At 38.1% G+C, this 21,778-nt stretch overlaps 1 protein-coding gene and 1 pseudogene across 2 annotated transcripts in view; one reads left to right on the forward strand and one right to left on the reverse strand.

Moving 5' to 3' along the window:
- The first annotated feature begins 707 nt into the window (after positions 1–707).
- Positions 708–21,778, forward strand: part of DLAT (dihydrolipoamide S-acetyltransferase) — a 33,849-nt gene continuing 12,778 nt past the window's right edge. Inside the window, exons 1-10 of one of the 2 annotated variants that reach the window (XM_037841422.1) lie at positions 708–1,099; positions 1,531–1,632; positions 1,959–2,083; positions 2,238–2,391; positions 4,227–4,353; positions 6,101–6,288; positions 7,369–7,522; positions 12,433–12,500; positions 13,362–13,454; positions 13,815–13,922. In XM_037841422.1, the coding sequence (XP_037697350.1) occupies positions 821–1,099; positions 1,531–1,632; positions 1,959–2,083; positions 2,238–2,391; positions 4,227–4,353; positions 6,101–6,288; positions 7,369–7,522; positions 12,433–12,500; positions 13,362–13,454; positions 13,815–13,922 (1,398 nt within the window). In that variant the 5' untranslated portion in view covers positions 708–820. The remainder of the gene's footprint in view (positions 1,100–1,530; positions 1,633–1,958; positions 2,084–2,237; positions 2,392–4,226; positions 4,354–6,100; positions 6,289–7,368; positions 7,523–12,432; positions 12,501–13,361; positions 13,455–13,814; positions 13,923–21,778) is intronic. The other variant, XM_037841421.1, reaches the window with a different exon arrangement.
- LOC119535884 lies at positions 20,290–20,678 on the reverse strand (annotated as a pseudogene).

The following is a 21,778-nucleotide window of genomic DNA, read 5'->3' on the forward strand; positions in this document are numbered from 1 at the left end:
ATAAACTTGGTCTTCATATGGGAAATATACTTAATCTCGCACAAGTACACAAGAATGTGGGAATGTAGTTTCCCCTTGGCTGCTCTTCTCACTATTAAACTGGAAAACCTGTTCATTCCAGTTTCCGCTGGGGCTACAACCTGAAATTAAATCTGCAACCCAGTACTGCCTGCGCACGGCGGGACCCCAAACCCAGTCATGGTTGGGTTAGCAGAGGCGGAGGGCGTGTCACTTTCCACTTGGTTTCCACGCTAGGGCGGCCCTGTGCTTCCTTCTCTACAGAAGCGCTCCAAAACCACGCCCGTCCGCAGGCACCTTCCAGCCCTTCCTCAAAACTCGCCCTCTCGCTTCAGCCCAGCTTCACAGACCATTCTGCCTCTCACTTTATTAGCCCGACTCTCTCTGCCTTTATAGGCCCTTTCCTTTTGTCGTGCCCTTCACATCTCCCAGGGCCCGGCCTAGCCTTTGGGATGCTTCTCCTAGGACTCCACTGTCTTAGAACTCCCTCCACATCTTATTTCTCCCAAACTACCGCCTGCATAGGCTCCACTGGAAAGCCCCTACCCCCGCCCCGTGGCCTCAAAGTACCTGTCTACCGGATTTGTGGTCACCCTTTCCCTCATTGTCCCAAAAGGAAAAGCTTGCGACCCACGCATTTCTGGCCTGAGAAGGGGATGGGATGAATCTCCGGGGACCGTTTTACGACAACGTGCGGCCGCGCGGCGTGGCTGACGGCAGCGCCGCGCTACATTTGGAGAGGTCACTCAGGAGACGGCATTGGGCTCGGGGTCTGGGGGGGGGTCTCAGAGTCCGCGGCATTATGTGGAGCGTCTGTGCGCGGCGGGCCCAGCGTGCGGCCCCGAGGGCGGGATTCGGGGCTCGGTGCACGGCCTTGCGGGAGGGATCCGAAGCTCCCTGCACGACCCCCCTGTTTGGCTGGGCCCCGGCCCGCTGCAACAGTGCGATCACAGGGTATGGCGGGGTCCGGGCACTTTGCGGCTGGAGCCCCAGCTCTGCGGCCACACCGCGGAATCGGTTTCTGCTGCAGCTTTTGGCCTTGCCCGGCCGCCGGTGTTATAGTTTTCCGCCGCATCAGAAGGTGAGCCCCCAAGAGTCCTTCGCGGGACTCCGTTGCCCTTCAAGACAGACTTCTTGGCCTTGAGATCCTCCCTCAGAGGCATCAGGGAACCCTCACCCCTTCCCAATAAATGTCATCGTCCTTTCTTCAACACCCAGCTTTGCTGTAGCTCTTGAGCTTCCCTTTGCTGATTTATTCCATTGAAAGAAGAGCTCCAAGCCTGGAGCAGTTTGTGAAATATTTGCTGAGATACGTGATCTGTCAGACCCGCGAGCTGGGAGCATAAACTTGGCACTATCTGTTTTTGTATCCCTAGTGACCAGCGTGTAATGGGACTTAATTAACTCTTTGCATTAAATTAGTTGCATTAAATCGAATCGAATAAAACCTTGAACCAGACTGGGAGTTAGTAGCCCCTTTTTAAAGTTAGGGTTTCTTCTTTTCTTTTCCAGGTTCCATTGCCCTCTCTTTCCCCTACAATGCAGGCTGGCACTATAGCTCGTTGGGAGAAAAAGGAAGGGGAAAAAATCAATGAGGGTGATCTAATTGCAGAGGTAAGTTGTTTTAAAATATGGAGATGACTTTGAAGGGACTGGCTTAATACACTGATTGAGCATTAACACTGGGTGGGTAATTATCCGCTTTGCTAAATAAACTGAGATGTTTTTTACAGCTTGGCATTAGAGAAGATTGGTTAGCTAAGTTTTGTCAGCAGCGGGCCAACCTGATTTTTAGCTAAGATGTCTTTCAATAATCCTTCTTTCAAATCTGTGATAGAGCCATTATATTCACATAACTGTTGGACTGTATGATTCTGGAAAAGGCTTACAAAATTCATGCTGGCTGCATGAACCTAAACTAATGCTTTTTGTGTTGAAAGGTTGAAACAGATAAAGCCACTGTTGGGTTTGAGAGCCTGGAAGAATGTTACATGGCAAAGATTCTTGTTGCTGAAGGTGCCAGAGATGTTCCAGTTGGAGCAATTATCTGTATTACAGTTGAAAAGTGAGTGGTACCTTGGTAATTTGTGGAATTTTGTGCTTAGTGGAGTATTTTAACCTAGAATTGAGAAATGAGGAGTTAGAGTGTTCTGTTGCTTGTGTGGGAGCTGAATCTCCTTTATAACCCTTTATGTTTATGCATTGTTTCTCTTCCTTAGGCCAGAGGATATTGAGGCCTTTAAAAATTATACATTGGATACCTCTGCAGCACCTCCCCCACAAGCAGCCCCAGCATCAACCCCTGCTGCTGCTGCTTCACCTCCCACACCTTCTGCTCAGGCTCCTGGTAGCTCATATCCCACTCACATGCAGGTGAGGCTCAGCCTCTGAGTGTTTGCTGTAGAGAATTTATTATTTATTCATTATTTCTCCTAGATGGCTATCATCTCCTAGAGATTGGCATTAAATGTTGCTAGCTCTTGTCATTTTGGGAGTAGAGATTGAAGCATGGAAACACATAGCCTTTATTCCTAGTTGTTATTTCAAGGTCTTTGAACTTGAACAGTTCCTTTAACTTTTCTGAGCCTCACTGTAGTACAGAGGATAATGTGTGGCACTTCTCATTCAAGAAGAACATTGTTACAGATTTTGAGAATGATTTGTCCTTATATCTACTCCCTGTATTAATAGAGTATGTAATAGGCCTCAAGTGCTGACTGTTGAATAAAGGATCCGCATTTGGGTTTTCCTTTGATAAGTAGTCTATGAGTGGGTGAAGTAATCCAATAGTATTAATAAATGAGAAAACTGATAATGAAGAGAAATAAGTATAGAAAAATATAGTATATAATAGCATTCCAACAAAGCTGAAAGCAGTAAATGTAATCACTGTTGATTGTCTTATCTAAATCAGTTTTTTAAGAAATGAAATCAGCTTCATGGATATTAGTTATTCCATGTATTTTTCTGTGTTGAAGATTGAATATGGATATATACCAGCTGTCCTTTCTAAAGGATTACGATTAAAACTATTCACTTATTTTATTTGTAGAAATTTCTGTATGGGAATTATTTTCTCCTTTGGGCATCATGTTCCACTCCATAGGACAGAATAACATCTGTTATTATTGATCTTTTTGATTAAGTTTTGCCTGGTATTCAATTCATAGATTTATTTCATCTTGTTCGGTAAACTGTCTCACTACAGAGAACTTATTTCTTTTCTCTCCATATTATGTCTGGCTTTGTGTACAAGTGTTAGGATTGTGCCTTAATTATGTAGAGATTTTTGGCTCCAGTAATTTTTAAGAAGCAGATGAAAATGGCAAATTCTAGTAAAGAAATGCATTTTTCTAATTAGAGTTCTTGTTTTACTTTTTTTTTCCTTCCTTCCAGAGACATCATCAATTGAAATAATTTTTCACTTGCATAATCCTATTGCTACTTAGATAAAAAAAGACTAAGAAGACAGCAAGTGAAACCCACAATAAATGAATAAGCATCTGAATTCAGTGGACACACAAGCCATATAAATAGGAGAGGAATTTTAAATTTAGATCAGTGAGTCTGATGTTTGGATTTTGTTGGGGTAAAAGTGACTTGTGAGAATAGTTCTGAATATTAGTTTTGTTTTGTTTTTTTTTTTTTTTTACTTTTTATTGTAGTAACCAATGTATAGCACAAAATTTCCCTTTTTAACCACATTCAAGTGCACTGAATATTAGCTTTTTGTCTTAGAAAGACACTGGGGAGTTTGGGAGAAATGCTTTTTTTTTCCTTATCATAAGATGACACCTAGATGAGATGCTAGGTACAGAGCACAGCAAAATTTTAACAGAATGATCTGAGACAAGATTGTAACATGAAAATGAAAATCTTCCAACTTAATCTAAGTGTTTAAAAAAAGACAAGAGTTTGGTTTGTTCTTAGATATTTATCAAGGAATTAATTTTGACTGTCTAGAAAGAAATCTTTCCCTATTGCTTTTGACATTGGAGGATCAGTTGGAGTATTGCTGATACTTATGAAGTTTGTGATTTTAAGGGTGATTTAACTGATGTGAAGCTGTTGAGGCACTGTGCTCTTGCTGATGGGAATTTGGATTCCCATAGTCACTATCATTCTATAAAAATGATACAAGTTTGCCTGAGTGCCATTGTGACCAAGTCTACCTAGTCTTAAGCAATAATATGTATTTGTTTCTACAGGTGGTTCTTCCTGCCCTTTCTCCCACCATGACCATGGGCACAGTTCAGAGGTGGGAAAAAAAAGTGGGTGAAAAGCTAAGTGAAGGGGACTTGTTGGCAGAGATAGAGACTGACAAGGCCACCATAGGTGAGATTTCTTCAGCTCTCAATGGTTGAGGCACTGAGTTTTCCAATGAGGAAAGAGCATTGCCATCCTGTCCTATACTGAGTGAGTGATAACATGAAAACTTCCTAATTTTGTGATTCAATTCCTGGGACAGGATATTTTATAGCAAAAATATGCACAGTAGGATTTGTCTGTACCATACTGTATTCTCACTGAGTCAAGCATATGTCAACTCACAGGTTATTCTTAGGGCAGAATTTGCTACTTAGCTTAATTATTATTTTACTGAGAAGTCATATTTGAACTGCCATTCTCTGAACGGGAAGAGGGAAGAAAAGAAGAAAAAGGAGAAAATAACCTCCAAGGCAGGAAAATAACAGAATTTTGTATGGCTTTGAGGGAAAACTGAAATCAGGGTTTAGATGGTATTCATCACTTAAGAGTTACTAATAGAATTTGTTAGTACATTCAGATGTTCAGATACCTTTCACATTTCCTTGTATCCATTTCTGATTCATTTTTTAAACTACTCAGAAACAAAACCCACATAGATAATTATATATTTATGATAATATTTCTAGATATTCATAGATACTTTGAATATTTTCCCTCTGCCCCATAATCACCACTAAAGAGAGACCTGTCCATTTCCCACCATTCTAGTGGGAAATTGCTGGAAATCCTCTATAGTGGTTATTTTTAAAACCCCACAATTCCTTGATGGTTCATTGGAGTGGGGATGGGGAGGGCTACTTAAGAACAGGGTTCTGTACTCTACCCTGCTCATCCACATTCCCACTTCCACTAGAGCAACTCCTTTTTATCTTTTTGCATACTGTGCTTTCTCGAAAGATTTTATTAGGGGAAAGGATTCTGTTTCTTTTAAAAACCAAACAAACCAAAAATACCTTGAAAATGACAAGTGTATATTTCAGTTTAACTTCAGCACCAGTGTCACTGTACTAGAAAAGTATTACCTTGTTCAAAGTCTTTGAACTTTATGGTGGCTCTGGGGCCTTTTCTTTTTTTCTTTTTAATCATATCTTTTATTGGATGTTAATTCTCTACTGGGAAATGGAAGGATTCTTCAAGGATTGCATTTATCAAGGAAAGACACTGGCATAGAAAGCTAAGATCAAGAAAACAAAGCTTGTCCTCTGCATTGGCTTCTTTTAGTTGTACTTTTGCAACCTTTCATGTTTGAGTTCTTTTAAGAAAAGCAGTAACTGAATAAAATGTTGTTTCTAGCATCATAGAAACTCCAGTAATGCTGAATTTCTTCACATTGGAATATTTGGTGTGATACCAAGTATAACCTCTTTGAAAAGCTCCAAAAATGCTTTTAGATGTGAAAGCCCACCTCATTGTCCAGCTTGGTAGTTGCCTTAATTTGACATCCTTGAAGGTCTGCTTTTTAGTGGTATAACTGATGCCATCTTGGAGTGCTGTGGGTCTGTATGGTCTGTATGGAAGATGTTTTTAAGAAAAACTTTCAGGTCTAAGCATTGTCTGTAGTCTCTCATAGTTTTATTTAACAAATACTTATTTGGTAGTCGTATTGTATCAGATACTGTTTCATAATACCCCTGTGAGATAGGTACTATTATGATCCCCATTTCATAGGTAAAGAAACTGAGAGGTTAAATAACTTAACTAAAAGGTTAAATAGCTAGTTTGATGGAGGAGAGCCTTTTACTTAAAACTGTGCTTTGAATGTAGAAGAATACTATAGTCCTTGAGTCCACAATGGTTTTTCTTTCTATTTAAGGTTTTGAAGTTCAGGAAGAAGGTTACCTCGCAAAAATCTTGATCCCTGAAGGCACAAGAGATGTCCCTCTAGGAACCCCACTCTGTATCATTGTAGAAAAAGAAGCAGATATACCAGCATTTGCTGATTATAGGCCAACTGAAGTAACTGATTTAAAACCTCAAGCACCACCACCTACCCCACCGCCGGTAGGTATGCTTCTGGATTTGAGAGAACAATTAATTTTGTTCATTTCTAAATTAAGGGGCTTGGATCAGATGATATTCCAGGTTCCTTCCAGCTCTAAGATTTTGTGAATGAGAAAGAAGATGGTCAGTTACCATTTATGGAGACCACTGCAACATTCACTTAATGGTCATTAGTTTAATTCTTATAGCTTTTTTCCCCTGCTGTTTTGAGTCCTGTTGAAAACAAATCATATTGAAGTTCTAGGTATTGAGGTAGCATGTTCTTTTTCTCCTTTAGATGTAGATCTCATGCTTTTGGAAGGTAAGGCTTCATTCCTCAGTTTTCATAAAATGTACTTTATAATCTCTGACACTGTCCATCTTGGTGTATTATATATTATCTCGGTTAAGCATGTATTTGTAATCCATTGGAACATTTGCATACATGACTTGTTTTGGCATAGAATTTAGTATATATCTATGAATGGTTTCACCTCTAAACATGAACTTGTATGAACTCCCAAGCATAGATAACATAGCAAGTCTTCTGCAGATGCTAGAATCAGGTGAGTTTAGATTAGGTACACATTTCTGTCTGCAAAAACTTGTTTTCTGACTGCTATACATTTATAGGGAGCAGACAGATAAGTAGCGTTGGTTTATTGGTTGAGATACTTTTCAACATGAAATCTTCCAGCATAATTTTGTATTTCCAAATTGAATTAAGTGAAAAAGAAAAAAAACAAACAAACAACCATATTGGTGATGTAAGAGAATGAGAATGAAAAAAGCAGCCAGAGATTAAAGTACTAGACAGGTTGTAAGAATATATTGATCAACAGTATTAAATTCCACACCTTTCCATGTTGTCATGGAGTAAGATAACTTGACTTTGCTCTATAACTGACAAAGTATTATTCTTGGTATTCACATTGCTATATTATGTTGGTTAAGCAGAAAACAACTGCATTATGGTCTATAGAAAAAAGGTGAAATTATTTAATTCAAACAACTTTTAAATTCTTAATGGAAAGTAAACCCTTGATCTTTCAGACCTATCTTTGCAGGGGTGAACTAACAATTTGTAACTTTTTTCAAAAGGTGGCCACTGTTCCTCCAACTCCCCAACCTGTAGCTTCTATACCTCTAGCTACCCGCCCAGCTACTTCTGCTGCACCAAAGGGAAGGGTGTTTATTAGCCCTCTTGCAAAGAAATTGGCAGCAGAGAAAGGGATTGACCTTGCACAAGTGAAAGGTAAGTCTGTTTCTATGGTAAGGGATTAGAAAGTTAAAATCTGGTTGAATTTCCTCTTTAAGACCAGCAAGTACAACTATTGTCTTCTTAACTGGGATAGTGGGGAGAAGGGTGAGGGAGGGAAATTTGTCCTTTGCTGCCACCAGTATAGGGATACTATTATTGTGTTTTGTTTAGTCTGCCTAGGGCTTATCTGTGTAATTTAGATAACCTATTTTCATTCTCTTCTGTTCTTTAGAACTGCTTAATTATTGGTGATAGCTGAATGTATAAGGTGCTTGTTTGAGAAGGTTGGATTAGAGGACTGGATTATGTAGTAAGAAGAAATCTCTTTATCAGTGCTAGGTTGACTGAATGAAGCAATCAGCCAAAAAACAAAACATAATATGAAGTTGAATTGATTCAAAATGACTTAAAATAATAAAATTCATGTAAAACTGAACTAAAACTCCTTGAGGAGAAAATGTTGTACTCATTTTTCCCTCCCATAAGAGAAAATATAGCTTAGCGATAAGAGCATGAGGTCTGGAATAGATCGCCGAGGGTTAAATCCTGGCCTTATCATTTTCTTTGCATATGTCTTTAGGTCAGTTACTTAACTTGTATATGCCTTTAGATGAATTATATAACCTATCTGTTTTCTCATCTTTGAAATTAGGATAATAATTAGTGTACATCAATATAGAATTGTGAGAATTAAATGAATCAAAAGAAGTGAAGTGCTTAGAACAGTATCTGGCATATAATAAGTACCCAGTACATGTTAGTTGTTGTTCATATTATTATTGACTGATGCTTGGATAAATGTTTTTAAATTAAACTTGGGCTAAAATTTAATGTTAGGTAATTAAAATAGTTATTTGGAAAAAGGGGGGAAATTATTATCTCTGGAACCTGATTTGATAGCTAGTACTATATCCTAGGCATTTAACTTGCACATTTTATTTTCACAATATTTCTTTGAAGTAAGAATCACCATTCCCTTTGTTTTGGGTAAGAAAACTGAGACTCTCCAAGAGGTCTCCTTTCCTGTTAAGTAGTAAAGTTGTGATTTGAATCTAGCCTTGTTTAACTCTAAAGCCTGTATTCTTCCCACTACTCTATGCTGCCTTCTGCTTTGATGCTCTGCCATCTTTAATTACTAAAGGAAAATACAGTTCTTTCCCCAGTTTTCCAGTTATGGGCACTCAGTTCTGGTTATCATCTGTGTGCAATCTACTGTTTTTTGGTTAGAAGGCAAGCCCATCTCAAAAGACAAAAGAACAGAGGGTTGTAAGTTTTTTGGACCTTAGAAGATTCTTGTAGTATTGGAAGATCCTTTTTTCCATCTTAATGTTATTTCACTAATTGTACCATTCATTATATACATGTGATTAGAATCAGGGACCGTACTGTAAGCTGGAATAAATTTTAAGGGGAGAAGAAACTGTATTAACAATTATGTCTCAAGATGTTTCGGTAATGAATGGTGTTGATGGTAGTACAACATTGTGAATGTAATTAGTATCACTGAAATGTATACTTGAAAGTGGTTAAAATGGGAAATTTTATGTTGTATATGTATTATCACAAACTTCTTAAAAAGAGAATTAAACAAGTAAAGATGGGCCATTTATTGAATATATAGCAACACGGGCTACTTTGCTAAAAATATAACTGCTAAAAATATATCATGCAGGCAGTGTCAGGTGATTCATTTATTATTTCAACAAGTATTTGTTGAGTACTGTCTCTCTGTGTCAAACGTTTGTTCATAGGATGAATAAGATAGACAAGATTTCAGTTGTCAAGTTGCTTATATTACCAATGATAAAAAATTAAATGAACAGAGAGAAGAGAGTATAGCATAGCAATTAAAGCATGTGGACTCGGGAGCTGGAAGGCTTGGGTTCACATGCAGCACTGTAAGATAATTTAAGTGCTAAGGAAGAAATAAACCATGTGATACACTAGTGAGGGACAGTGTGGATATATGTGGAGTTATGACTGGCTTTAGACAAGTGGTTGGGGAAGATCTTTTTGATGAGGTGACATTTGATCTGACCTGAAAGATGAGGAGTCAGCTATGAGCCAACCATGTGAAGAACTGAGGAAAGAGCATTTTGGCATGGTAGACCAGCATTACATCTTCTGAAATGGGCAGGAATTTGTCATGTTTGAGGAAGATAATGGAGGCCAGTGCGAGTGGACTGTAGCAAGCAAAAGATCTAGTGGTAGGATATGAGGTTGGAGAATATAATAGGGGTGAGAACATAAAGGACCTTGTAGGTCCTGGCAAAGAGTTAGTTTGTATTTTATTTAAAGTGCAGAGAGAAACCATTAAAGGATTTAAGCAGAGAAGTGACATAAAATGATTTGTTTTTAAAAGATCATTTTGGCTGCTGTGTGGAACTGGATGAAATGAAAGCCAAGGTATGCATTAAGATGTTGTTGCTGGAGCTGATGATGGTGGCTTAGACAAAGGTAGTGAAAGTGGAAATTACAGAATCATGATATGTTTTGACATAGAATCAAGAGGAATTAGTCAAGGATTGGATATAGGGACTTGACAATAATTTCAGAAGAAAGTGGGATGGAAGTGTCACTTGGGAGGCAAACTTGCCCCAATTGAAAACCAGTGGTCTGATAAGAAAGTATAAATCAACCATGGAGAAAGGGCAGAATGATTTGGTAAGGAACAAAGTTCTTGAAAATGTAAGAGGGGATGGGGTTGGCTTTTGAGAAGAATTAGGGCCATTTTGTCTATTTTAACAGAAGAGAAGAGAATACAGGATTGATTTATAGGTTTTTGGAAGAAGATGAGGAGAATTCCTCGCCAGTTGCATCTGTTTGATCAATTAAGTATAAAGTGGGGGTATCACCTGGAGTTTGAGGGCAAGGAGGTTTGAGGTTAGAGAAGTTATGAGGTAGTATTCTTCAGATAGCGGGAAAATGAACTTAAGGGAAGCATAATGGAATTTCTGGGCAGTTTTGTGTGTCCATTTTAGGTTTATGGTTGTGAATTTATAGAACATTCAGCCCAGGTATTTAGAGTTTTGCAAGGGAGTGATTAAAACAATAATCTATAGAATCAAAACTGGGTAAGGAGGCAAGTGAAGACAGGAGGGATAATGAGATACTGAGATAACTTAGATAATGAGAGTAGAGGGCTCAATGGGAGTATGAAAGTGTTGATGAGGTAGAAGAGATTTTGCAGAGATGAGTGGGGTGGTTTGGAATAAGTGAGCTGAAAGGATCAGTGACAGCAGTCAGAGAGAGAATTGCTTGAAATCTAGATTTCAGAGATGTGCAATTACTGGTGATAACAAGGTCTAGGATTTGACCTTAGAAGTTGGAGAGCTCTTATGGGGTGGAGGGAAAAGTCTGGGATGAGTAGGTACAAGAACTTAGAAGCCTGAATGTTGGATGGATTTGGGTCCCCAAGATGACAGTGGGCCAGCATCCAGATTAATCTGAATAAAAAGTGGTAATTATGAATTGGTAGACAAGACACAGCAAGGAGGAGTAGGTTATATAGCCAGATAACATGCACTTTAAAGGGAGTTGAGGTTTTTGAAAGAAGGAGGAGGAGAATGATTTCGAAGTGCTTAGGGGGAGCAGAGGGGACAGCAATCCCACTTCCCAACCCTGAGGAACTTGAGGTATGAGAGGAAAAAATAACCCAATTAGGGATGTACCAGGGGAATGTTGAATAGAGGGACAGATTGCTTAGCAAATTTGACCAAAATGTAATCATTTGGGGAAAAATTGTGTTGAAGTCTAGCCTTGATGTTCAGGGTTTGATTTTGTCTCAAGGCTACCCACGTAATAGTTTCTATTTCTGTGCATTTTAACCTCACAACAGTTCTGTGAGCAGGGGATGTGATCCCCATCCTGCAGAGGAGACTGAAGAATTGATGAGATTAAGTGACTGTGCTCATCTGCCTAGTTTATATTCAACAAAGACCTTCCTTACATTTTTGACTCATAGGCCAATATTTTTCCCAGTATGCCATATTGCTTTATGATGGCCTGTTGTACCTTCTTAGGGAAATAGGTAAAGGGTTTAAAAGCTTTCAGCTAATTCCAATACTCAGTAAATTCTTGTGGGTGACTGAGACTTAGCATAAGGCAAGTGATACTCCAGCTGTCCTCTTGAGGTGTTGTGGTATCCAGATAGCCTTGGTTGTAAAGGGAGGTTATAGTTTCTGTCTTTTATAAAGTAGGAGAATCTAACAGGGGTACTGCCACCTCTGTTCTAGAGCTCCTGGTGAAGATAAACACAATCCTAGCCAACCCTTCAGTTTTCATAATGAAGGAAAAGAGTTGGAAATAATTGCACACAATGAGAGTCCTTTTAAAAGTCTGTCTTGGGAGAAAATGAGTTGCTGGTGACCAAATTCTTTCTAGAAGTGTGCCAATGTAAAAGGTATTCTAATATCTTAATTCTGAATCTTCTTAGAATTAAGGTTCAGGATTATCTTCTTGGCTCTAAAATTATACTGAAGAGTTTGGGGATGAGAGGAGGAAGGAAGCTAAATAAAAATAAAATTAAACCTATTGACAGAACTTTGATGATCTCTCCTCCTGTACAATTTTGTACCTATTTCCTTCATTGTCTCTAATACAGATCAGTTTAGAGTCTTGGCTACTAACAGAAAGTTGTGAATGATGGAGACTACCTAGGGATTGAATCAGTCCAAAGATGAGATAATTGCAATTAAAAGTTATATAGGCTATCTTGGGGGTGAAAAAATTGACTTGTCCCATTTGTCGAAAATAGTTTTCATCACATCTGTTGATCATATATAAAGGGATTATTTTATGGTCAAATGAATCTAGAACCCAAATGAGATCCTTCCTTTCTTCTTTCCTCCCTTCCTCCCTTCTTCCTTCCTCTGTCTCTCTCTCTCTTTCCTTTTCTCTTGTAGGGACGGGACCAGATGGCAGAATCACCAAGAAGGACATTGACTCTTTTGTGCCTACCAAACCTGCCCCTGTGAGTTACATTTAGTTCTTTTTTGCAGTTTGTCCCTGCAAAGTGTTTTGTCCAGCCTGTTAGACTGGTTCATACATTATGAATGAAAGAGCTTATCCAGAGTATGTTTTCCTTTGTCTAATCTCAGTGGCATAACAATATTTAGATATGAATGTGCTGTCATTTATATATAAAATCAAAGGTGATATACCTGGTACTTCATTGACATGCATTCCAAATTGTTTTTTGAGTAGTGATAATGTTTAATAATATACCCTCTCCTTATTCAGCTCCTATTTTTAACATTATGTTTGCAAGTTGATGGACTTGAGTTTGGGTTTTATATGGATAACTGGTCTACACAGGGATTAAATCCATATAGCTAGTGTCTGTTTTGATTGGTTAAAGGACTAAGGTAATTAGCTAAAAGTAAGGAAAATTATTCTGTTATTTAGATTTTTGCTTAAAGATGAAAGATTTGTGATTGTTTTTTCCTTCTCAACACTGTTCAGGATAATGGATTAATTTGTTTATATTTATCTCTTAATCCTTTTTATTTAACATGCTTTGATTGCTCTTCTTGCAATACCAGAATTATTTTGCACAAACTAGTCATTGAAACATACTTTGGCTCAAGGGAAGATAACAATTAAAACATGATCTGAGAATTCTAAGTAAAAAAAGCAAAAACATGGCCCTTAAACAGTCAAAATCTAAGTCCTTTTGCTCCTTGGAGATAGTGATAGCTGTTCTTCTACAAGACTTTTTTTTTTTGCCATCCATTTCTTACTTTACCATCTATAAAAGGGCCACTGTCAGTCTTGCTAGGTGCTTATGCTAAGATCGAATCACTGTTGTTAAGAGCTTTTTCCTCCCCCACAGGCCCCAGCAGCTGCTGTGCCTCTCCCAGGTCCAGGAGTGACACCAGTTCCTACAGGTGTCTTCACAGATATCCCAATCAGCAACATTCGCCGAGTAAGAGTATTACCATAAACTAAAACCAAAGCTGTTGGGGTCACCTTTACTCAGTTTGTTTAATTGCATCCATAGTTTAACAACACTAACAGGGGCTTCTTTCAGTTGGGAATCTTGGATGATTAGTTTAAGGGCTATATGGTTTAGCCAGCTGAATACTAGGGATAAGCACATCACTGTGTTCTGGTTAAATACTGTTAGAAGGTGCTGGTTTATGGTGCAATCCTCCATTTTTTAATTCTGATAATGCTTGAGGTAAGCATTATTGGGGAGCAGGGTGTGGGGGCAAGCAGCACTGTCAATTAGATAAGGACTCAGCTCCACTCAAGATAATTGAATTTTGAATCTCTTTGGTTTCAGGTTATTGCACAGCGGTTAATGCAATCTAAGCAAACCATACCTCATTATTACCTTTCTATTGATGTAAATATGGGAGAAGTTTTGTTGGTACGGAAAGAACTTAATAAGGTAAAAGGTCTGGAAATTCCAACTCTCTAAATGGTAAAAATTTTGTGTTTTCCTACTGTACGTTTATAGTTTTGCTCATATTCATTAATATTGAACTCATAGCCAATAGCCATATAGCTCATGCCTCAATGAAGCTTATCTAATGCACGTAGTTTCTCCATAAGGTACATCTCAGCCTTCTTGAGCTTAGCACTTCAACACTAACCTTGGGGTCCATTTTAACTAGTGAAATCACCAACAAAAGGCAAAAAATGCAAAAAATGTGGCACCAAATATCCTGTGACAATAGTGGTTTACAGTGTGAGAGCTGATACACAAAGGCAGCATGTTGCCTTGTTCAGTGACTCTGCTGGGAACTTGTATGTTGGGTAACTCACAATTTTTTACCACTCTGCACATGTCTGGGAATGACTGTGAAGAAAGTGCTGTGAGTATTGATTTGGTGGCTACAGATAAATTTTAGCGAGTAGGTGAGTTTGCAAATATGGAATCCATGAATAATGAGGATTCACTCTATATGGTGTAAGGTGTGGGTTCAACTTCATTCTTTTGCATGTGGATATTCAGTTCTAGAACCATTTGATGAAAAGAGTATTCTTTTTCTGTCAGATGGCCTTGGCACCCTTGACAAAAATCAATTGATCATAAATTTGAGGGTTTATTTCTGGACTGTAATTGATCTGTATGTCTTTTCTTATGCCCAGTTCCACACAGTTTGATAACTGTAGCTTTGTAGCAAGTTTTAAAATGGGTAAAAATCAGGTAAAGAACCTGATTCTTTTTAAAGATTGGTTTGGCTAGGTCCCTTGCATTTCTAAATGAATTTTAGGATCAGCTTTTATATTTGTGCAAAGAAGCTAGCTGAAATTTTGATTCAGGTCATGTTCAGTTTGTTGATGAATTTGAGAAGTAATGCCATCTTAACAATATTAAATCTTCCCACCACGAACATGGATGTCTTTCCATTTATTTAGGTATGCTTTGATTCTTTTCAACAATGTCTTTTTAATAGTTTTTAGAATGTAAGTTTTGTACTTCTTTTGATAATATATTCCTAAGTTTTTGTTTTTCTTTAATTTTTATTGGGATTGTTCAGATACCATACAATTATCCAAAGATCCAAAGTGTACAATCATTTGCCCGTGGTGCCCTCATACAGCTGTGCATCCATCACCACACTTAATTTTTGTTCAATTTTTAGAACCTTTTCATTACTTCAGACAAGAAATAAAGTGAAAGATGAAAAAAAGAAAAAAAAAAGAAAAGAAAAGGAAACTCGAATCCTCGCATATCTGTAACCAACCCCCCTCAATTGTTGACTCGTAGTGTTGGTATAGTACATTTATTACTGTTTATGAAAGAATGTTGAAATACAACTAACTGTAGTATATAGTTTGCAATAGGTATACATTTCTTCTCTATTATTAACTTCTAGTTGTATTGTTGTACATTTGTTCTGGTTCATGGAAGAGTTTTCTAGTATTTGTACAGTTAATCATGGACATTGCCCACCATAGGATTCAGTTTTATACATTCCCATCTTTTGACCTCCAGCTTTCCTTCTGGTGACATATATGACTCTGAGCTTCCCCTTTCCACCTCATTCATGCGCCATTCGGCACTGTTAGTTATTCTCACATCTTGCTACCGACACCTCTGTTCATTTCCAAACATTTAAGTTCATCTTAGTTGAACATTCTGCTCATACTAAGCAACCGCTCCCCATTCTGAAGCTCATCCTATATCTTGGTACCTTATATTTCATGTCTATGAGTTTACATATTATAATTAGTTCTTATCAGTGAGACCCTGTAATATTTGTCCTTATGTGTCTGGCTTATTTCACTCAGTATATTGCCCTTGAGGTTTTGTCATCAACCCATTTGTTTTTTTTTAAGATGGTTTTGTTCACACACCATACATTCCATCCTAAGTAAATAATCGATGGTTCTCTGTATGGTCACATATTTATGTGTTCACCACCTTCAGCACTATCTTTATAAGGGCATCTACGTTTCTTCCACAAGGCAGGAGGGAGAGTCAAAGAAGGTAGAGAGGCAAAAGAAAGAGGAAAAAAAATGACAACTAGGAAGTAGCAAAAGGAAAAGTAACCTTAAATCAAAGTAGAGTAAAGAGTCAGACAACACTACCAATGTCAAATGTCTAACATGCCTCCCCTATCCCCCCCTCTTATCTGCATTTACCTTGGTATATCACCTTTGTTACATTAAAGGAAACATAATACAATGATTCTGTTAGTTACAGTCTCTAGTTTACGTTGATTGCATCCCTCCCCCAATGGCTCCCCATTTTTAACACCTTGCAAGGTTGACATTTGCTTGTTCTCCCTCGTAAAAGAACATATTTGTACATTTTATCACAATTGTTGAACACTCTAGATTTCACCAAGTTACACAGTCCCATTCTTTATCTTTCCTCCTTTCTTCTGGTGTCTCACATACTCCCAGCCTTCCTCTCTCAACCTTATTCATAGTTATCTTTGTTCAGTATACTTACATTGCTGTGCTACTATCTCCCAAAATTGTGTTCCAAACCATGCACTCCTGTCTTCTATCACTCTGTAGTGCTCCCTTTAGTATTTCCTGCAGGGCAGGTGTCTTGTTCACAAAGTCTCTCATTGTCTGTTTGTCGGAAAATATTTTGAGCTCTCCCTCATATTTGAAGGACAGCTTTGCTGGATACAAGATTCTTGATTGGCGGTTTTTCTCTTTCAGTTTCTTAAATATATCACACCACTTCCTTCTTGCCTCCATGGTTTCTGCTGAGAGATCCGCACATAGTCTTATTAAGCTTCCTTTGTATATGATGGATTGCTTTTCTCTTGCTGCTTTCAGGATTCTCTCTGTCTTTGACATTTGATAATCTGATTATTAAGTGTCTTCGCATAGGCCTATTCAGATCTATTCTGTTTGAAGTACGCTGCACTTCTTGGATCTGTAATTTTATGTCTTTCCTAAGAGATGGGAAATTTTCATTGATTATTTCCTCTATTATTGCCTCTACCCCTTTTGCCTTCTCTTCTCCTTCTGGGACACCAATGATACATACATTCTTGTACTTTGTTTCATCTTTAAGTTCCCGGAGACGTTGCTCATATTTTTTCATTCTTTTCTCCATCTGCTCCTTTGCGTGTAGGTGTTTTGTTCTCCAGTTCCTGAGTGTTTTCTTCTGCCTCTTGAGATCTGCTGTTGTATGTTTCCATTGTGTCTTTCGTCTCTTGTGTTGTGCCTTTCATTTCCATAGATTCTACTAGTTGTTTTTTTGAACTTTTGATTTCTGCCTTATATATGCCCAGTGTTTTCTTTACAGCCTCTGTCTCTTTTGCAAAATATTCTCTAAACTTTTTGAATTGATTTAGCATTAGTTGTTTAAATTCCTGTATTTCAGGTGAAGTGTACATTTGTTCTTTGACTGGGCCATGGCTTCATTTTTCTTAGTGTAGGTTGTAGTTTTCTGTTGTCTAGGCATCTGACTTCCTAGGCCACTCCAATCAGGTTTTCCCAGACGAGAACAGGCTCAGGTCACAGAAGGAGGAAATATTCAGTATCTGGTTTCCCTGATGGTTTTTTTTAGAGGATTGATACACCTGTGCTTTTTCTGCTCAGCAGGTGCACCTGTTAGCCTGTCACTGCCTGTGTAAGAGAGTGTGGCCTGTGGTTCTCCTCCCCTAGGCTTTGGGGTCTGGTTCCAGACAGGTGGGCAGTAGAGCTGGGCCCCTCCCTTTCCTCTTGGGAAGCTATGCCCCCTCCAGAGAGTCAACTGCATATCAATAAGTTCTTTGTTTCTCTGACTCTGCTGATCAAAGTGTTTTGATTTTAAAATGGCTGAGGCTGTCTTTACTGCAAAGCGCTGCTGACTGAAAATGGCTGAGGTTTTCTCCACAGAGAGAGAAAGGGACAGAAAAGCTCCCAGGTTCACCCGTCAGCCAGAGATAGCACCCGATCCTCTGGCTCCCCGTCCTGAGACAGATATGTCCTCCGACTCTCCCAAGGTCAGTTGTCACCAAAAGCCTCTGTCTGCTTGTTGAGGAGTCTGTCTGTATTGTGCAGTTAACATTAAAACTCCAGTTGGAGCTGGGCTGAGAGACTGCTGCTTTCTAGCACTGCGAGGCTTCCATGAGGGGGGAGCTCTCGGTTCTTGGCTCTCAGCGCAGGTCTGCAGTTTTACTTACAGATTTTATGCTGCGATCTCGGGCATTCCACCCAATTCAGGTTGGTGGATGATGAGTGGACAGTCACGTTTGTCTCCCCGCAGTTATTCCAGGTTATTTACTAATTTTTTGGTCATTTATGAATTGTTCTGGGGGGGACTAACAGTTGTCCACTCCTCTCTATGCCGCCATCTTAGCTCCTCCCCCTAAGTATTCTTTTTAATACTAGTGTAAATGGGGTTGCTTTCTTAATTTCATTTTCAGATTGCTTATTACAAGGGTATAGAAATACAATAGATTTTTGTATATTGATCTTGTATCCTGCAGCCTTCCTGAACTCATTTATTAGTTCTGGTAGTTTTTTTGAATGGATTCCTTAGGAATTTTTATATCGAACCTCATGTCATTTGTAACAAAAAATAGTTTTATTCTTCCTTTCTAATCTGGGTGCCTTTTATTTCATTTTCTTGTTTAATTACTCTGGTATCTCAATACAATGTTAAGAGTACTGGTGAGAGCAGCCAGCCATACTTGTCTTGTTCTTGATCTTGGGGGAAAATAAGTCTTTCACCATTGATTGTGGTGACTTTTGTAGATCCTCCTTATCAGGATGAGGAAGTTCCCTTCTATGCCTAGTTTGTTGAGTGTTGGTTTTTTTTTTTTCACAATGGGGTGTTGAATTTTGTCAAATGCTTTTTCTCTGTCTTTTGAGTTGATCATGTGTTTTTTGTCCTTTATTTTATTAGGACATTATAGTATCAGTTGATTTTCAGATCTTAAACCAACCTTGCATTCCTGGGATAAATCTCACTTGGTCATGGTGCATAATCCTTTTTATATATGACTGGATTTGGTTTGCTAGTATTTTGTTGAGGATTTTTGCATCTATAGTCATAAAAGATAACAGTTGTGGTGGTTTGGAATTGAATGTACCCCACAAAATCATGTTCTTAAAGCTAATCCATTCCTATGAGTGTGGACCCATTGTAAGTAGGATCTTTAAATGTTTGGTAGAATTTACCATTGAAGCCATGTGGATCTGGGCATTCCTTTGTGGCTAGTTTTTAAATTACTAGTTCAATCTCTTGTTATCTATTCACATTTTCTATTCTTGAGTCAGTTTTGGTGATTTATGTTTGCTTATGAGTTTGTCCATTTCATTTAGGTTATCTAATTTGTTGGCATACAGTTGTTCATAGTATATTCCCTTATAAACTTTTTTTATTTCTGTAAGGTCCCCTTTTTTCATTCCCGATTGTAGCAATTTAAGCCTTACCTCTATTTTTTTTTTTCTTTTTTTGTCAGTCTAGCTAAAGGTTTGTCAATTTCATTGATCTTTTCAAAGAGTCCAGTTTTGGTTTTGCTGATTTTTGTCTGTTGTTTTTCTCCTCTAATTCATTAATTTCCACTCTAATCCTTAATATTTCTTTTCTTCTGCTTTGAGTTTAGTTGCTCTTCCTTTTCCAGTAGAAGTTTAGGTTGTTGATTTGGGATCTTTCATCTTTTTTAACCTAGGTATCTACAGCTCTAGGTGTCACTTTAAATTCTGCTTTAGCTGCATCCCATTAGTTTTGATGTGTCTTCATTTTCATTCATCTCAAAACATTTTCTAATTTTCCTTGCCATTCCTTCTTTGACCCATTGACTTTGTAGGAGTGTGCTGTTTAATTTCCACATTTTTGTGAATTTCCTACATTTCTCTGTTATTATTTTCTAATTCCTCTCCATTTCAATCAGAGAACATACTTTGTATGATTTCAGTCCTTTTATGTTTATTGAGACTTGTTTTATGACCTATCATATGGCCTATCCTGGAGAATGTTCTATGTGCAGTTGAGAAGAATGTGTATTCTGTAGTTGCTGGGTAGAGTGTTCTATAGATTTCTGTTAGGTCTAGTTTGTACACAGTGTTGTTGAAGTCTTTTATTTCCTTGTTGATCTTGTGCTATCCATTATTGAAAATTGTTCTATCCATTATTGAAAGTAGGATATTCACATCTCCACATGAATTGTCTATTTCTCTCTTCAGTTCTGTCTGATTTTGCTTCATGTATTTTGGATCTCTGATGCTCAGTGAATATATCGATGTATTTTTGTTTTTTTTATTTTAATGGGATAAGGAGTCAATGCAATTGCTAGTCTTTATTCAGATGAAGAAAACATTACAGCACATTTAGAGTGAGTCAGTGTAGGGGTTCAGTAGTGGCTTAACTGGTGGGGCACCAGCTTGTAAGGGGTTCCACAGTTAGGGTATTACTGGCCTTACCTTTTTGCAGCCCAAACCGGATGACAGCACTGTTGTCCTCTTCACAGATGCAGCCTACTATTTGCTTATTGGTGATGGAGGGGACGAAATAAAGGTCCTCTTGGTGCCTGCAGCTGTTTTTTGGGGTAGTATATTGTATGAGTCCAGTCCCTTCCTTGTAGACATCATGACCTCCTCTCCAGCCCTGTTGCCTGCTGGACATTGGCAGGAACACCACCTCCATACACCATGGATTACACAGTGACTACCTCACTGGGGCGCTGTGCCCACAGGTCTGCTTGGCCAACCCTCCAGCTCCATGAAGTAATCTTGAAGCCATCATGCCAGTGATAGGAAACTCAATGTATTTTTATACTATATTTTAGGCCTCTAGGATTGGCAGATGAAAATATCAACACCTTTTTGAAGTACATTTGATTATAACCCTTTGGGATCAAATTTAATACCTATATATATGGAAATTTGAAAATTACTTTCCTAATTATTCCTTACCTTGTTCTAATTTAGGGCATCTTCACTCTAGAGTTCTGTATAGTATAACACTATTTTGATTTTTTGTTTCATTATCAAGTGATTAATTCCTATCATGTCTAAAAATTACCCTAAGGTAATATTATCAAGTATAACCATGGTTATTCCAGTTTGCATATTGATTTCACAAGTGATGAAGGGTTCTGAAGATAAGACTATTTTATGGCTGTTTCCATCACAAAAAACCCTAGAACCCTGGTTCTCAGAGTGTGGTTGGGGCTCTGTAGGGTTCCTAAAACCTTTTCAGTGTATCCATAAGATCAGAAGTATTTTCATAATAATATTTGCCTTTTATATTTTCATTCTATCATTTTAGTGGTGTTTTCCAGAGGCTACATGAAGTGTGATACTGCAGTAGAATGAATACAGATATGATACACAGATATGAGCATTGGTTTATCAACTATTAAATCAGACATTAAAGAGATTTGCAAAATGGAAAGCACTGCCACTCTTCTCACTGATTTTTGTTTAGGGAAATATCCTTTTTTTTTTTTTCCCCATTAAAAATTTGTTACCTATAATGGGTTTATTATTTTTAAATAAACTAATAAATATTTGATAGGTTTCTCAGTTTTAATTCATAACAGTATTTATCAATAGATATAGAAACTCACATAAATAAAAGCTCTTTGAGATCCTTAATCATTTTTGAGACTGAAAAGGGGTCTTGAGACCAAAAAGTTAGAGAACTGCTGTCCTAAAGTGTTACAGATATTTAGATAAACTCTCTTAAGTCTCTTGAAGGAAAATTGATTAATAACCCTCAACTCAGTTCACATTTAAAAGGGGGAAGTGGACCTGCATCTCCACAGTCAATATCATCATATCTAGCCTAGACATACTACAGGAGCAGCCTAAATTGTCCACAGTGAAGTAATTGATGGT

This window comes from Choloepus didactylus, chromosome 6 (genome assembly GCF_015220235.1).
Source record: "Choloepus didactylus isolate mChoDid1 chromosome 6, mChoDid1.pri, whole genome shotgun sequence".
Taxonomy (NCBI): domain Eukaryota; kingdom Metazoa; phylum Chordata; class Mammalia; order Pilosa; family Megalonychidae; genus Choloepus; species Choloepus didactylus.